Source organism: Podarcis raffonei, chromosome 11 (assembly GCF_027172205.1).
Source record: "Podarcis raffonei isolate rPodRaf1 chromosome 11, rPodRaf1.pri, whole genome shotgun sequence".
Lineage (NCBI taxonomy): Eukaryota > Metazoa > Chordata > Lepidosauria > Squamata > Lacertidae > Podarcis > Podarcis raffonei.
Window position 1 is genome coordinate 53,655,648 of NC_070612.1, and position 22,050 is coordinate 53,677,697.

Consider the following 22,050-nt stretch of genomic DNA (forward strand, 5'->3'; position numbering starts at 1 on the left):
AATGGTGCAAGCATGCCTCCATCGATGGCGGAAAAGACAACTACATCAGCCAGTGGCATGCTTTGCCACAGACAGTGGCGTAGCGTGGGGGGTGCAGGGGGGGCCGGCCGCACCAGGCGCAACATCTGGGGGTTAGGGCAAATCCACGGGTTAGGGGGCGCAAATCCACGGGTTAGGGGGCGCAAATTACTTGCCCCGGGTGCTGACAACCCACGCTACGCCATTGGCCACAGAAACTCTTTGCACCTCTTTTTTTCAGAAAGAAGGGAAGGCAGATGTCCAGTCCTGAAAACCTTGAACTGAGTTGGTAGCAAAATAGCAGCTTTAAGAATTTGTTGTTGTTTAGTCGTTTAGTCGTGTCCGACTCTTCATGACCCCATGGACCAGAGCACGCCAGGCACTCCTGTCTTCCACTGCCTCCCGCAGTTTGGTCAAACTCATGTTAAGTGTTCGAGAACACTTAAATTTAAAGTGGCATGCCACACAATAAGAGGCTCTTAAATTTTAAATCACTCTTAAATCACTCTTAAAATTTTAAGTGGCATGCCACACAATAAGCGAATAGAGAACAACAAAAATTTTGTTGCTTATTTCATCAAGACATACCTCTGTATTATTTTGCATTTTCCTATTGTACCTGATATACCCCTTTAATCACTAAGTTATCATTCACTGGTTTATGATTCTGTTATTTTGCATGCTTCAACGAGGGACCTCTTCTTTTACTTTATTATTATGCCATACAATACAACACAATACATTTAATATATAAAAACTTTAGGAAACTCTTCAGAGCACCTGGGGATATATCTGTGACTTGATCTGTATTTACAGGTTAAGCATCCTTGTCCGTAGCCTTGCTGTTTAACCAGGATCATCTCAAAGACAAAGTCTCTTCGCTGCTTTCAGCAGTTTTTATTATTCGATATGTTACTTTATACTGTTTGGCATTCACAGTTTCAGCATACTCTTTTGTATTTTGCACAGAGATCAAAAAGGTAATATACATGTTTACAAGACTTTACACTTGAAATAACAAATATTCATACCAACTAGGAGCGTTTTTGCTATGGGCATTAAATTATCAGAGGGACAAAAGGATTTGGTGGCATTCTGTGCAAGTCATTCCCATCTATTATTTCTGCTTAAATGTGCTTAGGATTTTCCCCTTTGACACAGGTTTTCAATGAATCTGCTGTAGGAAATGTTTAAAACAGGAATAGCCAATGTGGTGCCTTTCACAAGCTCATCTTTTGTTTCCTAATCTAATAACAAATTATACATTTTAGATAAAAAAAAATTCTTTGTTTTGTATAAGTTCTTTTTCAAATTGTGAGCTTTGGTCCAAAAAACCATTTTTCCTATCTATTTTAAACATTTCATGTAACTGATGATATTGTAGCCAGTCTGTAACATGGCTTCTTACACTTTCCATTGATTTCAGTTTAAGTGCCCCCTCTGTGAAATGCAGCAATTCCCTGTAAAAACTGACCATTGTCTATCCATAATAACTTTTTTGATTGTAATAACCTCAATAGGAGATAGCCATAAAGGTGTTTTCCTTTCCAGCAGATTTTTATATTTCTCCCAAACTCTGTACACATTCTTCCTTAGAATATGGTTCATAAAACTTTTATGGATTTTTGCCTTCCCATACCAAAGACATGCATGCCAGACGAATTTTAAATCATGGCCTTCTAAGTCCAGGAGGTCCGCATTATCCAGTGTAATCCATTCTTTTAACCAGCGCAAGCAGGCTGCCTCATAATACATTTGCAAATGTGGCAGGGCAAAGCCTCCTCTTTCTTTTATGTCTATCATAATTTCATGTTTAATTCTTGGCTTTGCCAATGCGGTGCCTTTCACACGCTTTGTACTACAACCATGATTTCTGTCTACTGGCTATGCTGTCTGGGACTGATGTGAGCTGTATCCCAAAATTTTAGGATGGTACCCCCATTGGCTACTCCTGGTCGAAATAGCATCCCCTTCCCCTTTTAAATGCCTCTTGTAAACAGAATTTTCACAGCTTGTCATTCTTAAGTTTAAAAAAATCCCCTCAAATAATGATAGCAGTATGTTTTAAAAATCTTGCCTCTATGCATATTTTAAAATCTAGAATAAAATCCCATTCAGTAGGCATTTATAAAGTGACTGTCCCCTATCAGCAGTTCCCAGCCCCTGGCTGAACTGATGTGATGTCAAAAGAGATTTATGAATTTTTCAGATGCTGAGGGGGATGGTTCAGTTGAAAATTAGTCCTGTTGCTGTGAAGGAAGCAGAAGCTGGCTGAAAATCTCAGAGTGCCTGGGACCATGTATGACATTCTCATGGACCACTTTTGACTGTTTCTTCCACTTATGCTAACTTTATTTCCTGTGGTACATGCATCCCCCAATTTCACCCATTAGTCCATGTTAAGTGCATGGTGAATTCCATTTATTCTCTGCTCGCTTTCTTCCAACATAAGCCATCAGGGAAAAAATACATTGGTGGGCAGGGAGTCCAGATGGCAGAATATTAATTCTAGAGCTAGATGAAGAGAAAACATCCACCAGCCATGCAATTGACTCAAGTTTGAGCTAGGGATAGTTGTCAAGGAACATTAAACTGCAATTTGCGATTTTTGTAAAGCTCTGTTGGGATAGTTTTCTGGAAATGTGTAGTTTTGTATGAAATAACATTGAGAAGACCATGCCACTTCCATTAGATCTTTCTAATCTTCTGTGTTTGGGCTTTCTGTAACACAGGCTAGGCCTTCAATTTTTTAAAAAAATATCTTTCAAAGAGCAAAAAAATAAAATAAATGCATTGATTAAATATACATCTATATACATGCTATGCATAAAATGCCAAGACACATACTTCAGTTGGGCACTAAACTACATTAAATAAAGAAGTAATTCAAGGAGAATGAGCCAATATTACGTTTTTCTTAAAGTCCTAGAACAAAACCAAAATGCCTTCTTGTCCCAGCCTTCACATTTAGCTATTCTCGCAGGATGTTTGCATTGATAATTGCAAGACAGAATACTGGGTTCGTGTAGCATCCAACTTCTCTCCTCCAAAATTTTGTTGGTGAAGTTTAAAAAAACAAGAAACAAAACAAAACACCACTATTGGAAGATACCTGCCCACAGTACTTGTAAGATCTGGTATATTACACAGGAAATCATGGTGACAACATCAGATAATGTAAACTTTTGCCAAACAACTGGCATAAATAAAGAGATAATTAGGCTTGCAGCTCAACCCGAAATATTTGTTCTGGGGTATCCATCTGTCTGTTCATGTCAGCGTGAGTTCCTTGCCTTCATAATATGGTAGTTTATGCCTTGTGGCACAGCGATCAGTCCTAAGCATTTATTTCTTGGGATACCACGTCAAATAATACTTGTAGTGTGAATCCATTAACATAACAACAAGACGCAAAAGTTGGAAAATAATGCATCATTGCGGAGGTAAACAATCTCTCTTGTAACTTTAAATGTCAGCATATAGGGGATACACATTTCTGCAGAGGGTGTGCAGTGCTTGGTGAATGGAAACGTTTCCTGTGAATCGACTCACACACACACACACACACACACATTTCTATGTACACATAATAGGCTAGCATTGGCTGCCATCTGCCCATGTGATTCTCCCCCCTTCCCCAGCACTACTGGCTGAGCAAATGTGATATCAAAGAATATCTATAAATACTGTTAACTCCTGGGGAGGAGGTCAGTTGTATAATGTTGCCAAACCGTCCCACTTGGGTGGAGAAAGCGAAAGATGGGTTTGGGTGGGAACGAAGTCTCCCACAGATCCCAGGCATTGTGTTCTGTATAGAGGTCAAGAAGGTAGGCTGCTTGAAGGAAGGGACGAAGGAAGTGAGGCAGCAGCCGGGTCCAAAAGGCATGGAACAGATGGCAATAAAAAACTTACACAGCACCTCCAGCTTTTTTAGACTTGCATATTATTGGGAGGTGCAGACTGGGTTTCATTTATTGGTTTTAAATAACCCACCATGGTTTCTGCATTGATTCCCTAATGCGTATTAATTTTGTATCATGTCAAATGTGCCATTTTTCTTGATACTGACAGGATTTCGGGAGGCAGTGCCTTCCTGAGTCCATCCCTCACAGAACTAAAACCCAGTCCAAAACTGCCTGGGCTAAAAAAAGGCACTTGATATTATGCCGTTGACGAGTGTTTCTCCCTGTGATTTAAGTGCATGAAACCCCACCAAAAGGCTTCCATTCGGCTCTTTTAAAAAGCCAGTTAAAGAATCCTTAGCCTGCAGAGCTGACGGACTTCATTTGCAGCAGTTCCCATTGTGAAATGACGATTCGTTCTTTTCCACTAAACCTGGCGAGCCGTTAGTCTGTGGGTGCTCGTCCTTCGGTTTCTGTGCATTGCTGCTGCTGGACTTGCTGCGACTCTGATCTGGGGTGGGCTGGATAGGCAGCGACGTGGTGGCGCTGGTCTTCACCAAGCAGCCGCAGACGAGGCGGAAGAAAGCCCGGCGCATTTCTTTGCTCGCCAGGGTGTAGATGACAGGGTTCATGGCTGAATTGAGGACCGCCAAGGCAATGAACCCATGCACCTCGTACAAAATGGGGCATTCTTTCACTTTGCAGGCCACATCGACCAGCAACAAGATAAACAGTGGCGACCAGCAAGCGATGAAGACTCCGACCACAATCACAACTGTCCGAAGCAATGCCATAGACCTCTCCGAGTTGTTGTGGTTGGTGACGTTGCGGCTGCTGGACTTCACCAAGATATAGATCCGGGCGTAGAGGAGGACAATGGCCACCAAGATTGCTATAAAGATGGTGATGCAAAAGGCCACATACCTTTTGGAATAGAGCGGCAAAATGGTGGAACAGTCAGCTAAGTCCGCAACACAATTCCAGCCAAGGATTGGCAAGGCACCCAGGGAAACCGAGATAAGCCAACACGTTCCGATGAGCAAAAAGACCCTGTACTTCTTATTGGCATCGTATGGCCTCATTTTGATCATTGTCAAATGCCTCTCGATGGCGATGGCTAATAAGCTGAATGTGGAAGCTCCCAGGGCCACAAACATGCTGCCTTCTCGAATAAACCAAATCTGGGCAGACAAGGACAGGGTCTTGTTTCCCGACATCAAGATGTTTACTTTGTAAACTATCCCAGCCAGCAGATCACAGAGGGCCAGGTTGCCAATGAAAAAATACATGCGGTTGTGAAACTTGTTGTTTTTCCAGATGGCGATCAGCACCATCAGGTTCTCCAGGATGATGAAGCTGCAGACGATTAGAAGGATAATGGTCGTCAGGCTTTTTTCTTTTCCTCGGATGAGCTTCCCTGTGAAGTTGTAATGGCGGCGTATCAGAGGGTCCATCCCTTCAAATTCTTGAACAGACGGTTGTGTGCTCACCATATCCATGGCTCAGCTTTGGACTGATCCGCTTTTCAAATCAGGGAAGTTTCGATCCAATTAATTCCCACAAGGGGGAGCCCGCATCACACCTCTTAGAAAACGTCTTCATAAAGGTCAGCTTCTGTACTGGTCGCATGTCAGCAGCCTGCTGTGCTTCCACCAAAACCTTTAAAACAGCAACAAATGACAACATATTAAATCACCTGACTTCATATTAAAAACAGCAAGCTCATATTTTCTGATAAAATGCAACAGAGAACACATATATGGGCTCTTGCAGATGTTTAGCTAATGAGATTGGTAGGGCAGATCTAGAAGCTCCCAGATGCTTGGGGCTACCATCTTCTGCCAAGTTTTTCTCTATCTTTACTCTCCAAATTTAATAACAAGTAAGACCCCTGAGTTGCTCCCCCAACTTCACCATATTTTCAAACCATCGTCACCAGCAAATTATGTGCAACAGGAAAAGGAAGACACACACAATGTAATGATCTGGACAAATGTCTCTCTTTATTACAGGTAGGTAGGCCGTGTTGGTCTGCTGTAGTCAAAACAAAATAAAAAAATTCCTTCCAGTAGCACCTTAGAGACCAACTAAGTTTGTTATTGGTATGAGCTTTCGTGTGCATGCACAGTTCTTCAGATACACTGAAACAGAAGTCATCAGACCCTTATATATAGTGAGAGGGTGGGGAGGAGTATTACTCAGAAGGGTGGTGGGAATGGGTTATTGGCTGATAGGTGTGGTAAACCTGTTGATGACTATTAAGGACGGCTATTGGTCTTACAGGACCAGGTCTCTCCATGGTTTTAAGTTTGGTAATAAGTTGCAATTCAGCAACTTCTCTTTCCAGTCTATTTCTGAAATTCCTTTGTAATAAGACAGCTACTTTGAGATCTTGTATAGAACGTCCGGGAAGATTGAAGTGTTCTTCTACTTGTTTCTCTGTCTTGTGATTCCTGATATCAGATTTATGTCCATTTAATGGAGAGACCTGGTCTGAATAGAAACACTGGATTCTTATCTCATTATACATGATATAGCTATTTTTAGCCATCTCACCCTTGCTTTTTCCTGTAAGACCAATTTTGTCCCTAGCTTCATCACAAGCAACAACAAAGTCTTACGTTAAATATACCAATAACTTCACTTTCCAAATCTCTTCAAAATACATTTAAACAAAATGAGGGAGGATGCTTATTTATTTATATTATTTGTAAGCCACCTCTCATTTTTAAAAAATGCCATGGTGCCAGGCTAGCAAATGATAAAATGTCAACAGCGCAAAAGAAAATGGTGCAAGAAAAGTCATGGGTTGTATCCAATGAAGTCATCTCATTAGTGCAGGGACTTCTGCCTATACAGTGGGACTTCCTCTCCTCTCCTCCTGGAGCCCCTCCCCCACAAAAAATCTGTTCTGGAGTTTCCCCTAACCTCCAGAACAGATCAGGGAGGGGGGATGGTCCCTCAGAGACAGAGAAGTAGAGGAAGTCTTGTTGCACTGGCAGAAGACTTTGCACTAATGGGACAACTTTGTTGGATACAATCCTGCATCAATAAAACAACAACAAGGTGGGTTATTGTCCAAAATGCACAATTGGATTCAAACTCAATCTTCTTTCGTAAAACCTAAGCTAATGAATGCAATGCGCAATTATTTCCCCTGCCTTTCACAAAAGCCCTGTCCTTTCTTTCTAGAGGAAAAAATGGGAGCAAAGTGGTTAAATTGCAAGTAAAAAGATTTGTATTTAATAATATGTTATCACATCTAAAGGAAACCTTCTTTTGACACAGTTTACAATCACTTGGTGTGTCTGTGATATAATAATAACAATGATAAGATATGGTGGCTCCCAACAAATTAAAAACCATATAAATTCAAACCAGCATTGTCTATAAATATCTTCATGAATTATTTCTCAAATCCGTCCATTCAGTCTGTTCCCTAAAACCAAACGTGGCCTCTGGGCCATGAAGGGTATGTAAGGAATGCTTGTCTATTCCAATTCGGAAGCTGCATTCAGAATGGGAGCAGGGAAAGAGTTAGTGGCGAGCATTGCATCCGTTCATCCTTCCCGCCTCCTGCGCTGAATTTGGTATTCTGTCTGAGGTAAGGTATGCCTCGGAAATGTACAGAGGTACCTCGGGTTACATATGCTTCAGGTTACAGACGCTTCAGGTTACAGACTCCGCTAACCCAGAAATAGTACCTCGAGTTAAGAACTTTGCTTCAGGATGAGAATAGAAATCGTGCTCTGGTGGCGTGGCCGCAACAGGAGGCCCCATTAGCTAAAGTGGTGTCTCAGGTTAAGAACAGTTTCAGGTTAAGAACGGACCTCCGGAACAAATTAAAGTCTTAACCCAAGGTATCACTGTATTGCTCATCCTTGGTATTGCTGCAACCTTGAAGTTGGCTTCAGAGATGGGAGTATGGCACTCCTTCCTCTTCCATGGAGTTTCTGGCCATAGTAACAGTGCCAGAGGCATGTCTTATTCAACTTTATTTATTTTTTTAAAATACTTTTTATTAAGTTTTCAAAAGCAAACTCAAAGAAGAACATAAGTCAAATTTCCAAAAACAAAGTCCACTTAAACATAAACTCTTGCATCCAGCATCTTATTTCAACTTTAGTTGTTCCACACAACGGAGCACTATCCTTACTTTATGGGGGGGGGGGGGAATTAAGCCACTTACTTATATAGAAGTTAAATCTGTCCCCGTGTGGCCAAGCTATCAAGAACCAAACTTCTCATTCTTCCGAACTCTGTTTGTCACATTAAGGTGCCTTTTAAACTTTTCTGGAACCCAAAAGGAAGGCATATTTCTCATGGCATTCCTGTAATGTTTAAAGACTGGCAACCGGACAGGCAGGGCAAATCACAGGCATTTTTGTCCATGGAATTAGCATCCGTTCTCATGGCTTCAATTCGGTGGGTACCGATCTCACACTGACCAGCTTTGCATGTTTAGCCTTTAAACCAGAGTGGGGAACCTGTGGCCCTCCATACGTTACTGGGCTACAGCTCCCATAATTCCTGACCATTGGCCATGCTGGCAGGGGCTGATGGGAGTTGGAGTCCTGCAACAAGGAATGCTATGTGATCATTGATAAAACCTTTTCACCATAGAAAAGGAAAGAATCAACATCCATTGGGAACACACTGCAAAAATATTAGATGTAGAGGATTCTTTTTTAAAGTCACAGTAATATAAGAATTGCTATATATACCACCAGCAATAATGCTTCTGTCAGCTGGTCTATTATTTTGCTGAGCAGAATTTTTGCCACCTTGTTGTTCTGTCAAAAAAAATGATGCAGGGGCTCAAGAATGAATAAGCAACGGAGATTTAGTGTGATGTAGTGAACAGCGGGTTGGGGTCAGATGAGGGAGATCTCTAAAGCTCACTGGATGACTGTGAGACTGTGTCTCTCAGCCTAACCTACTTATGTACGGATACAGGTTGAATCTTGAGATCTGTGGACATCTCTCATATACATAATTTATCCAATCCTCATTGTATCTCCACAGCCACCCTACGAAGTCATTTTCCTTATTTGGCCAAAGTGGGTGAAATTTTAAGGCACAGGTGCTCCTCCGGAGACTTACAAATTGTAGACAAATAGGTCCAAGGGTGTTTTGTGGAAGAAGGAAAATCCCTTGGCGGGGGGGGGGGGAGCAAGGGATTGTCTCTTGAGTCACACCCACAATGTGCATTTGAAACACTCCTATACCATTTTAACAACCATGGCTTCCCGCCAAGAATCCTTGAAATTCTAACTAACTCGTGGATTCTCAACTTAACAAATTCCAGTTCCCAGAGCACTTTGGGAGAAGCCATGTTTGTTTAAAGTTATATCATAGTGTTTTAAAATTTTGTGTGTGTAACCTTGCTCTTCCTTACCTTAAAATAATGGAGAGGTGGACAGATGGATGCCAACAAAAACAAGGTTTGGTGGCACACAATCTTGCTTATATCTTTTAAAATCTTTTGCAGCCTTCCTTTCTGGTTTCCATGCCTGTCCTCTGACAAAGACTTCTAATAAGCCTTATGAGAGGATGCTGGACACAGTAATGCTTGTGGAGTTCTGAAGAACTTTGGATTTTTTGGATTTCTTAAAGTAGGATTTTTTTTAAAAAAAATCTTAAATGAAGCTTTTAATGTTTAACAGAAGCCTCCACCGCAGTACTTTAACAAACAAACAACTCCTGTGGTAACTCGGGTTACATACGTTTCAGGTTACAGACTCCGCTAACCCAGAAATAGTACCTCGGGTTAAGAACTTTGCTTCAGGATGAGAACAGAAATCGTGCTCCGATGGTGTGGTGGCAGCAGGAGGCCCCATTAGCTAAAGTGGTGCTTCAGGTTAAGAACAGTTTCAGGTTAAGAACGGACCTCCGGAACAAATTAAGTACTTAACCCGAGGTACCACTGTAAATCAGGCAATATTTTGCAGAGCTCATTGCGCTATAGAAACACATAGATGTAGGAAAATATAAAGCTGTAAGGTACAAAGTGCAGTGACACAAGTCATTGCAGGACCCTTGTCCAACTTGGGGAGGGGGTTCTTAACATCACACTTTGACTCAGAATGAGGGAAAGGTCCCTGAATCACCTTGATCCACCCCGCTATTTGCCCTCCCCCCCCCACAGCTGATGCAAACCAAGAGCTCTTAGAAGGACAAGTGAGATAAAAAATGGAATAAATAATAAAAGTTACTCATGTACAAAATATTAACTGTGCAGTCCCATGGCAGAATGACCATTCGCCAGAGTCATGCTAAATTATACAGTCCCATTGATAAGCTGGTTCTTTGTCAGGTGAACACAACAGGAGCAAGTCTCACATCTCTCCGATGCTATAATAGTCCACATAGCAACACAGAAACTTAAACAAATAAAAGACACACAGAACGTTATTTCAGCTTTCCTCTTTTTGTGTGTGGGTGGCCGTAAGCGGAAATCTTCAGACCAGAGGAAAGCAAGCACATCTAAAGTGAAAAAGCAAACATCGTATATATTTTATGTAAGAGTTCTTCAGTGGTGAGTTATTGTGTATAATCTGTCAAGTTCCCATCAGTGGCATCAATGTCTAGGACAGGACTTGGCTTTGGCTATAAATTTATGCTCTGTGTGTGTCCGCTCTGCATAGCTTTGTGACTACAAATGCAATCTGGAGAACTGTAGCTCACAAAATGCCGTTTCTTAGAAAACGCATGCATCTTTTAAGCCGACCGCTATTTGTCTTGGCTTCTGTGAAATGTGATTTTGTCATTCTTTTAGAATATAACTCTCACATATAAAAAGCAGAGACATCACCTTGCCAACAAAGGTCCGTATAGTTAAAGCTATGGTTTTCCCAGTAGTGTACAGAAGTGAGAGCTGGACCATAAAGAAGGCTGATCGCCGAAGAATTGATGCTTTTGAATTATGGTGCTGGAGGAGACTCTTGAGAGTCCCACGGACTGCAAGAAGATCAAACCTATCCATTCTTAAGGAAATCAGCCCTGAGTGCTCACTGGAAGGACAGATCCTGAAGCTGAGGCTCCAATAATTTGGCCACCTCATGAGAAGAGAAGACTCCCTGGAAAAGACCCTGATGTTGGGAAAGATGGAGGGCACAAGGAGAAGGGAACGACAGAGGACGAGATGGTGGGACAGTGTTCTCGAAGCTATTAACATGAGTTTGACCAAACTGCGGGAGGCAGTGGAGGACAGGAGTGCCTGGCGTGCTCTGGTCCATGGGGTCACGAAGAGTCAGACACGACTAAACGACTAAACAACAACAACTCACATATGTTATCAGCTGATTTCAATTGTGGTTTTAGCCAAGCTAACGTAAGTCATAAGTGCTTTCTTTTCATTCTCTTCAGGCTTCTTTCTAATCACTGGCCAGTTCCCAAGGTGTGCCTGGCTGCTGGGACCAGCCCTGAGAGGGAGCCGCAAATCCAGCCCCAGAAGTCAAGTTAGATATTATCCAAGGCTACTTTAGCACCTGAGACAGAAAAATCACTGTCCCTTGCAGTAAAAAAAATAACATGGGAATAAATTAAGTAGCCAACAATTAGTTGCCCTTTCATGACACTCAGTATTGGCTTCCCACAAAGAATTATGCAAATTGTAGTTTTTAAAAAGGTGCTTAGATTTGTTTAAAGGCCCCTGTTCCCCTCATAGATCTACAATTCAGAGTGGCTTAGCAATAAATCTCTCTTCCCGGGGGACTCTGGGGGTTGTAGTTCTGTGAGGGGAACAGGGGTCTCCTCTAACAACTTACAGAGCCATTTACAAACTACAGATCCCAGGATTCTTTGGGGGAAAGCTACGACTGTTTAAAGTGATAAAAGAATACAGTGGTACCTCAGGATACATACGCTTCAGGTTACAGACTCCTCTAACCCAGAAATATTACCTCGGGTTAAGAACTTTGCTTCAGGATGAGAACAGAAATCGCGTGATGGCGGCGCCGCAGCAGCGGGAGGCCCCATTAGCTAAAGTGGTGCTTCAGGTTAAGAACAGTTTCAGGTTAAGAACGGATCTCCGGAACGAATTAAGTGCTTAACCCGAGGTACCACTGTACTTTAAATGTAAGCTATTTTGGAGGTGTGTGGTTTTTTAAAAAAAACAATCAAGTGGTGTATATCTTTTATGGGGGAAAACAAACAAACAAACAAAGCAGATGTGTCCTCAGAATCAGCTCTTAGAGGTGATGGCTTCATTTCAGTGACCTAGACGTCCAAAGTGACCTAGACGTCCGAAGTGACCTAGACGTCCAAAGGTCTTTTCAGAACAAGGCATGACAGTTATATCTTATACTCATAAAGCTCTCAGTGGATTAATCTAGAACAGTTCTGAGGTCCACAACTGTTTAGCCAGACCTCCTTAGAAGTTGATCAATGTGCAGGCAAACCTTTATCTTACAGCCTGAAGTCATTCTTATTTCTTGAATTGCCTTCTAGCTCTTGTGATGTCGAGAGATAAATCTAAAATCCCAGGAACTGATACCGACAACCCTACCTTTCAAGTTATCTGATTTATAGGAGCCTGGGAATTTTTACCATGGCACATAAGATAACAGACTGATGATAAAAATTACATTGAGCTCATGTTGAAAAGAAATGTCCCAGGAACTAGCCCCTTAGCAAGAGGAAGAAAGGGAATTGGTGGCGAATAAAGCTGAGCCATAGCTAAAATAAAATGGCTACCGATGTTTGGAAGACTTTAATTCCTCACATAATTTCAAAAGTATAATTGGCATGGTCCAGTTAGGCCAAAACATAACATTATTCGGTGTCTTAAGTATTTCCAGTGAAGCTAGAAAGCAGACAAACATCAGCAGCAGCACACAGCACCATCTGTGGTACTCCAGAACTGAATTTTGGGCAGTGTCAGTAGAGTATGCTTATTTGTTTGCTGTCGGACACCTGCTGGTGAGTCTCGATAGAACTGTGTGGTAAACCAAAATAATGAACAGACAGAGTTTGTGGCGAGGAAGTGGTTTGCTGCTGTTGCCAGGGCGACTCCTCTAGCCGGCAGGAATCCACTGCAATACCCGTAAAAGTAATGCATTTCCATTGAAGACTCAGGCCCCTTCCAGACACCCAGCTCATTGAGCATTCATGCTGATTTGTTGCATAAAGCTTACATGGATGCTAGATTATACCCACTTCCTGTGGAGCATCCGTTCTGATCTGTTTGCGGAATGGTTATATGACAACGGACATCCATCCTGCATTCACTGTGCTTTGCTTGCAGGCTCCTTGCATGTCTTCCTGCTTCCTTACATGCTCGCCCTACACTTTCAATGCATTTCTCCATCACTTTCCAAACCTCAGAAAGTCTGGGGCTTTTTTTGTGGGGGGGGGGGGGGAGGGTTGTTTGCGCTAGGGCGACAGAGCCCTTTAATCCACTTTAAAATACACAAACTGAAAGTTCCAGTATGCACTTGAATCCCTGCCACAAAATTCAGACAGTCTGAGCTTTCCAAACTGTGTGTCATGACACATTCGTGTGTCGGTTGCAGTGTGTAGGTGTGTCGTGCAAACCCTTCCCACACTCCTCCCAGGACTGCAAAGGGGTTAGTTTAACCTCTGGTTTGCTGGTAAAACTGAATTACTGTGTTGCAAAATTATGCATGTGTCAGGGACTGGGCAAAGGAGGGATGGGGAAGACTGCCTCCCCAGCCTGACTCTTCTAGAGAAGAAGGAGACCGTTCAGAATTACAACTGGGGTTTGAGGGAGGTCACAGCTCAGAGGCAGATGAGGGGGAAAGCTGTGGGAGGAGGAGGAGGAAGAAGAAGAAGCACCAGGGAAGAAGAAGAAGAAGAAGAAGAAGAAGAAGAAGAAGAAGAAGAAGAAGAAGAAGAAGAAGAAGAAGAAGAAGAAGAAGGGGAGAGACAGCTGATGGACTCAGTGCCAGCATGGTGTAGTGGTTAAAAGCGGTGGCCTCGTAATCTGGTGAACTGGGTTCGCTTCCCCGCTCGTCCACATGCAGCTGCTGGGTGACCTTGGGCTAGTCTTTGAAGTCTCTCAGCCTCACTCACCTCACAGAGTGTTTGTTGTGGGGGAGGAAGGGAAAGGAGATTGTTAGCCACTTTGAGACTCCTTAGGGTAGTGATAAAGCGGGATATCAAATCCAAACTCTTCAGTGTCTTTAGAAAGCATTCCAGACCCCCCTCTCCCAGAACACGGCAAGCCTTGAAAGTAGGAGAGCAAAGAGCTCAAAGGCAGAGGGCACACCTCAGCATCCATAGTGATGACGCATGAAGGGAGAGAGGGAGGGGGTGGAGACGTCATTACTCCAAGCGGCTGCATTTCCAAGCCTCTCTCTGTGAATATTGAATAAAAAAGCATTGGTAAGAACTTCCCTTGTCTTCTTCGTTCCTGGCAACCTGCCAGGGGTGTGGGGATCCTCTGATGCCTGACAGCATGTCTAAGAAGTGTGTCACCAACATGCAAAGTTTGGGAAGCTGTGCCTTAGACCAGTGTTTCCCAACCTTGGGCCTCCAGCTGTTTTTGGACTACAACTCCCATCATCCCTAGCTAGCAAGACCAGTGGTCAGGGATGATGGGAATTGTAGTTCAAAAACAGCTGGAGGCCCAAGGTTGGGAAACACTGCCTTAGGCAATGATACATATGTGTTGACATGCAGGGGGCCGGGAGGCCAGCGGATAAGCCCCAGCTGTGTTGTCTCCATCCCTCGGCCCGTGCTTCAATATAAATCAGCGACCCAGACTTCAAAAGCCAGGGCACACTATTAGCAGAATAGGCGTGAGGCTTGTGAAGTCATACTTTAACTACAGATTTATTAAACATAAATCAGAACAAAGAAACATGTTGTCTCTCTCTCATGTAGTCTCAGAGATAACAGCAAAAGCTATACACAAACGGATGTTCCCAGCATACTGTGCTGGAATGTAAACAGACATGTGACACGCAACAATCTCATGCCTGTTCCTTAAGGTGGAATGGAAATGTCAACAATATGATGACTCTGACAGGCCAATGCATAACTGGTGTCCATTTGAAGCAGTGGCACCAACTCCAGGGAACCACAAAATTTTTGCTGTGGGAGCTCATCCTCCACCCCCTGCCACTGCCACCACATGCCGCACACTGCCACTGCCCACCTTACCTCTGGCTCTCCAGTGCCACTGCAGTGACTGGGCCCGGGCCTGCCCACCATTAAAATGGCAATGTCCATCAACTTTGGGGTCCCTGCCCCCTCAAATATTTTATTGGAGGGGGGCAGCAAAGGGACCTTGGTCCCTAAGAGTTGGCTCTTATGTATGCAAGTAAGGCTCCTTTCCTAGGGATGTGAACCCTCATCTATCCAAGCATCCTTCCCCATGGAGGAACCCTAGGCATGCACATCTAAGGTTGCCATATTTTGAAGAGCAAAACAAGAGGACACATTTGCCAACTTCTGCTTTTAACTATGGATCACTATGACGACTCTACCCATGAAAAAGAGGACACATGGCAACCTTTAATAGCCCTTCCACTGCTCTCAGGCTGAGAGCTGATCACCTACTGGTCAATGTTTGGTTGGCATCTTTTTCTTTATTTTATTTTCTTTATATCTGGACGACTCTGGGGTTGCAGCACTCATCTTGCTTTATTGGACGAGGGAGCCGGCGTACAACTTCCGTGTCATGTGGCCAGCATGACTAAGCTGCTTATGGTGAACCAGAGCAGCGCACGGAAACACAGTTTACCTTCCCGCCGGAGCGGTACCTATTTATCTACTTGTCTTTGTGCTTTCGAACTGCTAGGTTGGCAGGAGCAGGGACCGAGCAACAGGAGCTTACCCCGTCATGGGGATTCGAACCGCCAACCTTCTGATCAGCAAGCCCTAGGCTCTGAGGTTTAACCCACATTAGTTTTTTTTACATATAATTTTTATTAAATTTTCTGTTTTACAATTTAAAGCATTCATTTATACATCCTTAAGCTATCAATGACGTACCTTCTTCTCTTTCCATGGTTCATTTTACATATCATAAATCCCTGCATATTTTACAGAAACTATACCATTCAGTATCCCATTATTACATCCATCATAAATTATTTACATTGCTGAATTTATCTTAATGCTGCCAGCGTTTTCAGCTGTACACAATTATTTCCAATATATTCAATAAACGTTTTCCAGTCTTCTCTAAACGTATGTTCTTCTTGTTCTTTTATTCTATATGTTAAGTCTGCAAGTTGTGCATATTATATCAACTTAAGTTGGCACTCTTCTTTGGTTGGGACCTTGCCCGTTTTCCATTTTGGGGGCTAACAAAATACAGGCCGCAGTAGTAGCATACATAAATAGTCTTTTTTGACGCCTGGGAATTTCCCTCTGAATTATCCCCAACAAAAAGGACTCTGGTTTTTTTTGGAAAGGTACTTTTAAACATTTTTTTCGATTCATTATATATCATTTCCCAGTACTCTTTACACCACATATGAAAGAACATTCCCTCAATCTTTTTGCATCTCCAAGAACCAAACATTACTTTTCATAGGTTCTTCAGAAAGCCATAAAATTACTGAAGGTTTGAGAGTTAAACCACACCAATCAATTCCTGTACTGGGATAATACTAGAATGAATGGGTGGGCAGTTGGGAACATGGAAACATAGCTTGATACATTCAGGTTTCACATAACAGCTGGGGTTTGTGACTGTGAATGTGTCTTGTGTGCACTGGTAATTTGAATCAATATTGAGTGATTAGCAAGACTTGGTGAACCACTATACTTTGCAGGTTTTAGGGCCCAGCCAAAGGGAACCCCTACCAAAATGAAGTTGGGGGAGGGAGATGGTTGAGTGCAGTGCTCCCTTTCCTCTACAACAATCATTTGAACTGTGGAGAAATTTAAAATGTAGGAGGCTGCATAACAAACAGAAGGGCCCATCATGTCTGTAGCCTAAGTACTTTGGGGTGGTGTTTGGCACATTTGTGGACATTGGCAACAGAGAGCTCAGATCCTTTCATCTAGCTCTAGTTCCTGAGCCATAGCTAAAATAAGATAGAACACTAATTTGAAAGGACACCCCTTATTTAAGGAGACCGTCTCATACTCTGAAACACCACAATCCCATAACATGTAATGGGCAGCCTTTATTTCCATACTTTACACTCCCAGAGACCATAATGGGTGTTCTCAATTTCAGATGCCACAGTTCCACCACGAGCTCTTACTTTGGAAATCTTGGCTAGTCTGAACCTCTAGAAATTGCTTTATTCTTCTCCTCTGATCCAGATTCCTCAGTCCCAACTGTCTCTTATTATCAGGGCCATTTCTTATTACTATTTTGTTAACACACGGAAGTAATCGTGAATTGACCTTTCCCTGCTTGATTTACCTACCTCCCCACAGGGAACACCCACAAGTCCCCTATTTTGCACATTAACCTGGAAGTGCAAAAGAGTCAGGCTTTGGGGCGCTTCCTGTAACATGCACAATGGTCCTCAGGACAAGGGGGTTGTGGCTGTTTCGTAGAATCATAGAATCACAGAATTGTAGAGTTGGAAGGGACCCAATGGGTCACTTAGTCCTATGATGCAGGAATCACAGCCAATCACAGTTTAAATCAGAGCTTTCCAAACTTTTCATGTCGGTGACACACTTTTCCTAGACATGCATAATTTTGCAACACAGTAATTCAGTTTTACTAGCAAACCTGAGGTTAAACTAACCCCTTTCCAGCCCCAGGAGGAGCACAGGGAGCTTTCTTACGACACACCTACACACTGCAGCAGACACACAGTTTGGAATGCTCTGGTTTAAATGATCCCACAGTGTAAATGATCGATGAGAGCCTGTTCATCTCATGTTCTCTCTTCCTTGCTGCTATGTTTCCCCAAAAGCCAGCCCCATGATCAGTTCACCCACATGTCTAATCCCCAAGCCACATGGTGAAGGGACTGATCTCTGCCAACGCAAACCTCAGAATGGAGACCAGGGTTGTGTACACACATGCATGTTGAACCCGCAACATGTACAAATAAAGACCATCAAGAATAACTAGGGGTGGCCACAGGCACCCAGTGGCACTCATACACCCTTTAGGAGTGAATAATAATAATAGAATCATAGAGTTGAAAGGGACCACACGGGTCATCTAGTCAACGCCCCTTCGATGCAGGAATATTTGCCCAACATGGGGCTCAAATCCACAACCCAGAGATTATATCTCATGCTCTACCAAACTGGGTGCTACTTTTGCTTCTCGTTGAGGTTCGGCATCCCAACACACAAAAGCTCTGGGCAAACCTCGTCGGGCAAGAACTTTGCAGGAAGTCTGTTCTCTCCCCCCCCCCTTTTAACAGCGCGATTCTTCAGCATCCTGAGTAATTTGGAGACCCATCAGTCACCATCCCCATTGCTTTCAGTAGCGATGTCTTCCAAGACAAACAGCTCAGCAGCCAAAGAGACACACGCGCGCGCACATGCAACTCAACTTTTACGAGTCAAATGAACAAACTGGGCAGAAGCAGCAGAAAGCAGGTGAGGAAAAGTTTTAGATGAGCCCCCTGCTTTCTCTCCCTTTGTAGTTTATTATTATAACTATCATCAACGCACCACCACCGCCAGTTAAGTCTCCCAGCAGTTGACAATGGTGGGAATCCAGAGGCATCTCCTCTCCTCCGGGAAGCGCTGCAAACTTTTACAGACTCCTGAGGCAAAATGGTAATACAAACCACGCTGCGGGAAAAGGATCGCCAGTCCTTGTCACATCGCAGGAAGGCAGTGCTGAGCTAACCATTCCCCCCTCTAGATCTCTAGGACTCACGCCCCCCCCAAAAAAAATCCCGACCCCCAACCGGTCGCACTAATTCGGATGACAGAACACTGACGTGTAAACGGCACCCCAAGCGTCAGCCGAGAGTCCCCTGGCGTTCCATCCCCAAGCGGGTCACACTAATTCGGATTAGAGACCACTGCCGTGTAAACAGCACCCCAAACTTCGCGGAGCCTCCCGGCGTTCCATCCCGCGCGCCTCCTCCGCTCACCTCGCTCCGACGCGGCTCCCTGCCCGGCGCGCCTCATCCTGGGACGTTCGGAGCGCCTTATATACCCGGAGTCCGGCGCTCTTTCCGGCCGATCGTCCCCTTTCCCCCTTCCCGGCTGTTGGCCAGAGCGTGGATCCAAATGATCCCGCGGGCGCTGCGCTGTTGGAGAGCCCGCCGTCCCGTGCAAGCGCGGCCAACTTCCCCGGCAGCCTGCGAGGAGATGCTGAAGCTGCTGCCGCCGCCGCCGCCCGCCCCCTCCTCGGGCTCCTCCCTCGCGAGGTCGCCCCCGCTCCATGTCCTGTTTCACACACCCCATCCCGGCCCTTTCTGCTCCCTGCTGCGCTCCGTCTACATTCCTTCTCCGGCCAGCCTCCCCTCCTCCAACGCGCCTCCCAGGATCGCATCTCGCCCACCCCCTGCTCGCCTGTCTCATCCCTGTCGCTCCCGCTCGACTCTCTTGTTTCCCATCGGCAATCCCAGAAGGCTGTCGGACCCGAGGAGCATGGACTGGGAAGGGAGCCCCGCTTGCATGTCAGCGGGGCTGGGTGAAAAAAGGAAAAGTTTCTACCTGCGAGGCTCTCCCAGCTCAGGCAGCAATCCCATGCACACTTAACCAGGGAATTATAGAACTGTAGGCATCAGAGTGTCATCTAGTCCAGCCCCCTGCAATGCAGGAATCTTTCATCCCAAGTGGGGCTTGAACCCACGACCTTCAGATTAAGAGTCTCATGCTCTGCCGACTGAGCAATCCTGGCTGGTTAATTCATTTGTCCAAGTCCCTTTTGGGGTAGGAGCTGGCAAGCACTAACCAGGAGAGGGGATTTCAATTGCTTTTTTTTTTTTAATGGAAAGCAATAGTTGTTAGCATATAGGCTGGCATATTTAATTTTTAAGAACTTCAGTTAAGTATTTTAAAGTAGCTTTAAGTGTATGCATACCATGAATTGTGCATATGTTGATCTAGTTTCTCCTAGGGTTGGCAACATAACTACAGTGGACGGTTGGGTTGCGAATGTGATCCGTGCGGGATGCACGTTCGCAACCCACAGCATTCGCAACCCACGCCTGCGTGTCTGCACATGCGCAGGTTGCGATCCGGCACTTCTGCGCATGCGCAAAGCGCGATTTAGCGCTTCTGTGTATGTGCGACCGGCGAAACCCGTTCCGGTACTTTCGGGTTTCCTGCTGGAGCTACAAATGCCAGAGGATGTTGTGGTTTCTTCTATGTCCATTCTTGGAAAGATGGAAAAAAATTTCTTCCTTCCAGTAGCACCTTAAAGACCAACTAAGTTAGTTCTTGGTATGAGCTTTCGTGTGCATGCACACTTCTTCAGTGTATCTGAAGAAGTGTGCATGCACACGAAAGCTCATACCAAGAACTAACTTAGTTGGTCTTTAAGGTGCTACTGGAAGGAAGAAAATTTTTTTTGTTTTGACTATGGCAGACCAACACGGCTACCTTTCTGTAATTGGAAAGATGGAGTCTATTATTATTAGAGACTACTGGTTGCTGCTAATCCTTAAGTAGACATACACTTTGGATCAAGCCAATAGCCCATCTACCTGTAGTTAAACATCCAGGATCAGCTCCCATCCGGAAACCAATGTCCCCACTGCAGAAGGACGTGTGGATCCAGAATTGGCTTCCACAGTCAGGGACTCACTGTTAGGACTGGGTTTATGGAAGACCTGGCTATGAGTGATCTCCAAAGAAGAAGAAGATTCAGAAGCATTGCTGCCTCCATCTGTGGAGGCAGATCTCAGCCATTGTGGTTAGTAGCTTTCGGTAGCCTTTTCCTCCATGAATTTGTCAAATTCATAGAAGATGTGAACAGGTAAAATGGCCAAGGCAAGACACATGGCAGGGCAAAGAATCTTGGGGTTCATCCACAGTTTCGCTTAAGCTGCATTTTGATCACATTGTGTACCAGTGAATTCTCCCAGGCCCAAGGGCCCATTTTGCTCTCTGGCTGTGCCTTGCCAAAGTCCAGTCTTGCGCCCTTGAACTGAAGTGCAGCAAAGCAAAATCCCTTGCATCTGATAGGATCTGATTTGACAGGTAATATCAGGTTTTTGCAAGGCACGGTCTCAGAGAAGCTCCCAGACAGTGGGTGGGGGAACGGGGGAAGTAACTGGTACGCAGCATGATCAAAATATGGCTCAAACAAATGTGTAGATGAGGCCTTCATTTCACAGATATGCTCCTGGGGTCTGAACTGCCCAGGAATGAAACCAGGAACAGGTCACAGTGGCAAGCTTGATAAAGGCATGGATCATTAGGAACAACAACAACAACAACAACAACAACAACTTATTTATACCCCACCCGTCTGGCTGGGTTTCCCCAGCCACTCTGGGTGGTTTCCATCATCATCATCATTATCATCATTATCGTCATCATCTAGTGACAAAACATCAAACATTAAAAACTTCCCTAAACAGGGCTTCCTTCAGATGTCTTCTAAAAGTCAGTTGTTAATCTACTTGACATATGATGGGGGGAGGGCGTTCCACAGGACTGGCGCCACTACCAAGAAGGCCCTCTGCCTGGTTCCCCATAACCTCGCTTCTTGCGGTGAGGGAACTGCCAGAAGGCCCTCGGAGCTGGACTTCTGTTCCGGGCAGAACGATGGGGGTGGAGACGCTCCTTCAGGTATACTGGGCCAAAGTCGTTTAGGGCTTTAAAGGCCAGCACCAACACTTTGACTTGTGCTCAGAAATGTAGTGGGAGCCAATGTAGGTCTTTCAGGACTGGTATTATATGGTCCCAGTGGCTACTGCCAGTCACCAGTCTGGCAGCCGCATTCTAGTTAGAATTAGAAATTTCTAATTAGAAATTTCTAGTTTCTAACTAGACCACTTTGGCGAGACAGTTTGCGGGCAGGTAGGGTCTCAGCCTGTGTACCAGATGGAGCTGGTAAACAGCTGTCCTGGACACAGAATTGGCCTGCGCCTCCATGGACAGCTGTGAGTCCAAAATGATTCCCAGGCTGCGCACCTGGTCCTTCAGGGGCACAGAAAAGGAATTGAAAATAAAACTGCTGGTATCATAACGTCACTATGAAATTCTATGGTGCCACCACATCTGGAGTACTGTGTAGAGATCTGCTCGCCCCTCCCCAAAAAGG

At 44.4% G+C, this 22,050-nt stretch overlaps 1 protein-coding gene across 1 annotated transcript; it reads right to left on the reverse strand.

Moving 5' to 3' along the window:
• Positions 1-707: 707 nt before the first annotated feature.
• S1PR3 (sphingosine-1-phosphate receptor 3) lies at positions 708-19,013 on the reverse strand. The gene is made up of 2 exons (XM_053408168.1): positions 18,923-19,013; positions 708-5,579 (listed from the first exon to the last, which is right to left on the reverse strand). Exon 2 carries the CDS (start codon positions 5,417-5,419, stop codon positions 4,301-4,303), a length of 1,119 nt encoding a protein of 372 aa, XP_053264143.1. The 5' UTR covers positions 5,420-5,579; positions 18,923-19,013; the 3' UTR covers positions 708-4,300.
• Between the last annotated feature and the right edge of the window lie 3,037 nt (positions 19,014-22,050).

Coding starts and splice junctions, on each gene's coding strand:
- S1PR3 (XM_053408168.1), bottom strand. CDS start 5,419: ATGGATATGGTGAGCACACAACCGTCTGTTCAAGAATTTGAAGGGATG.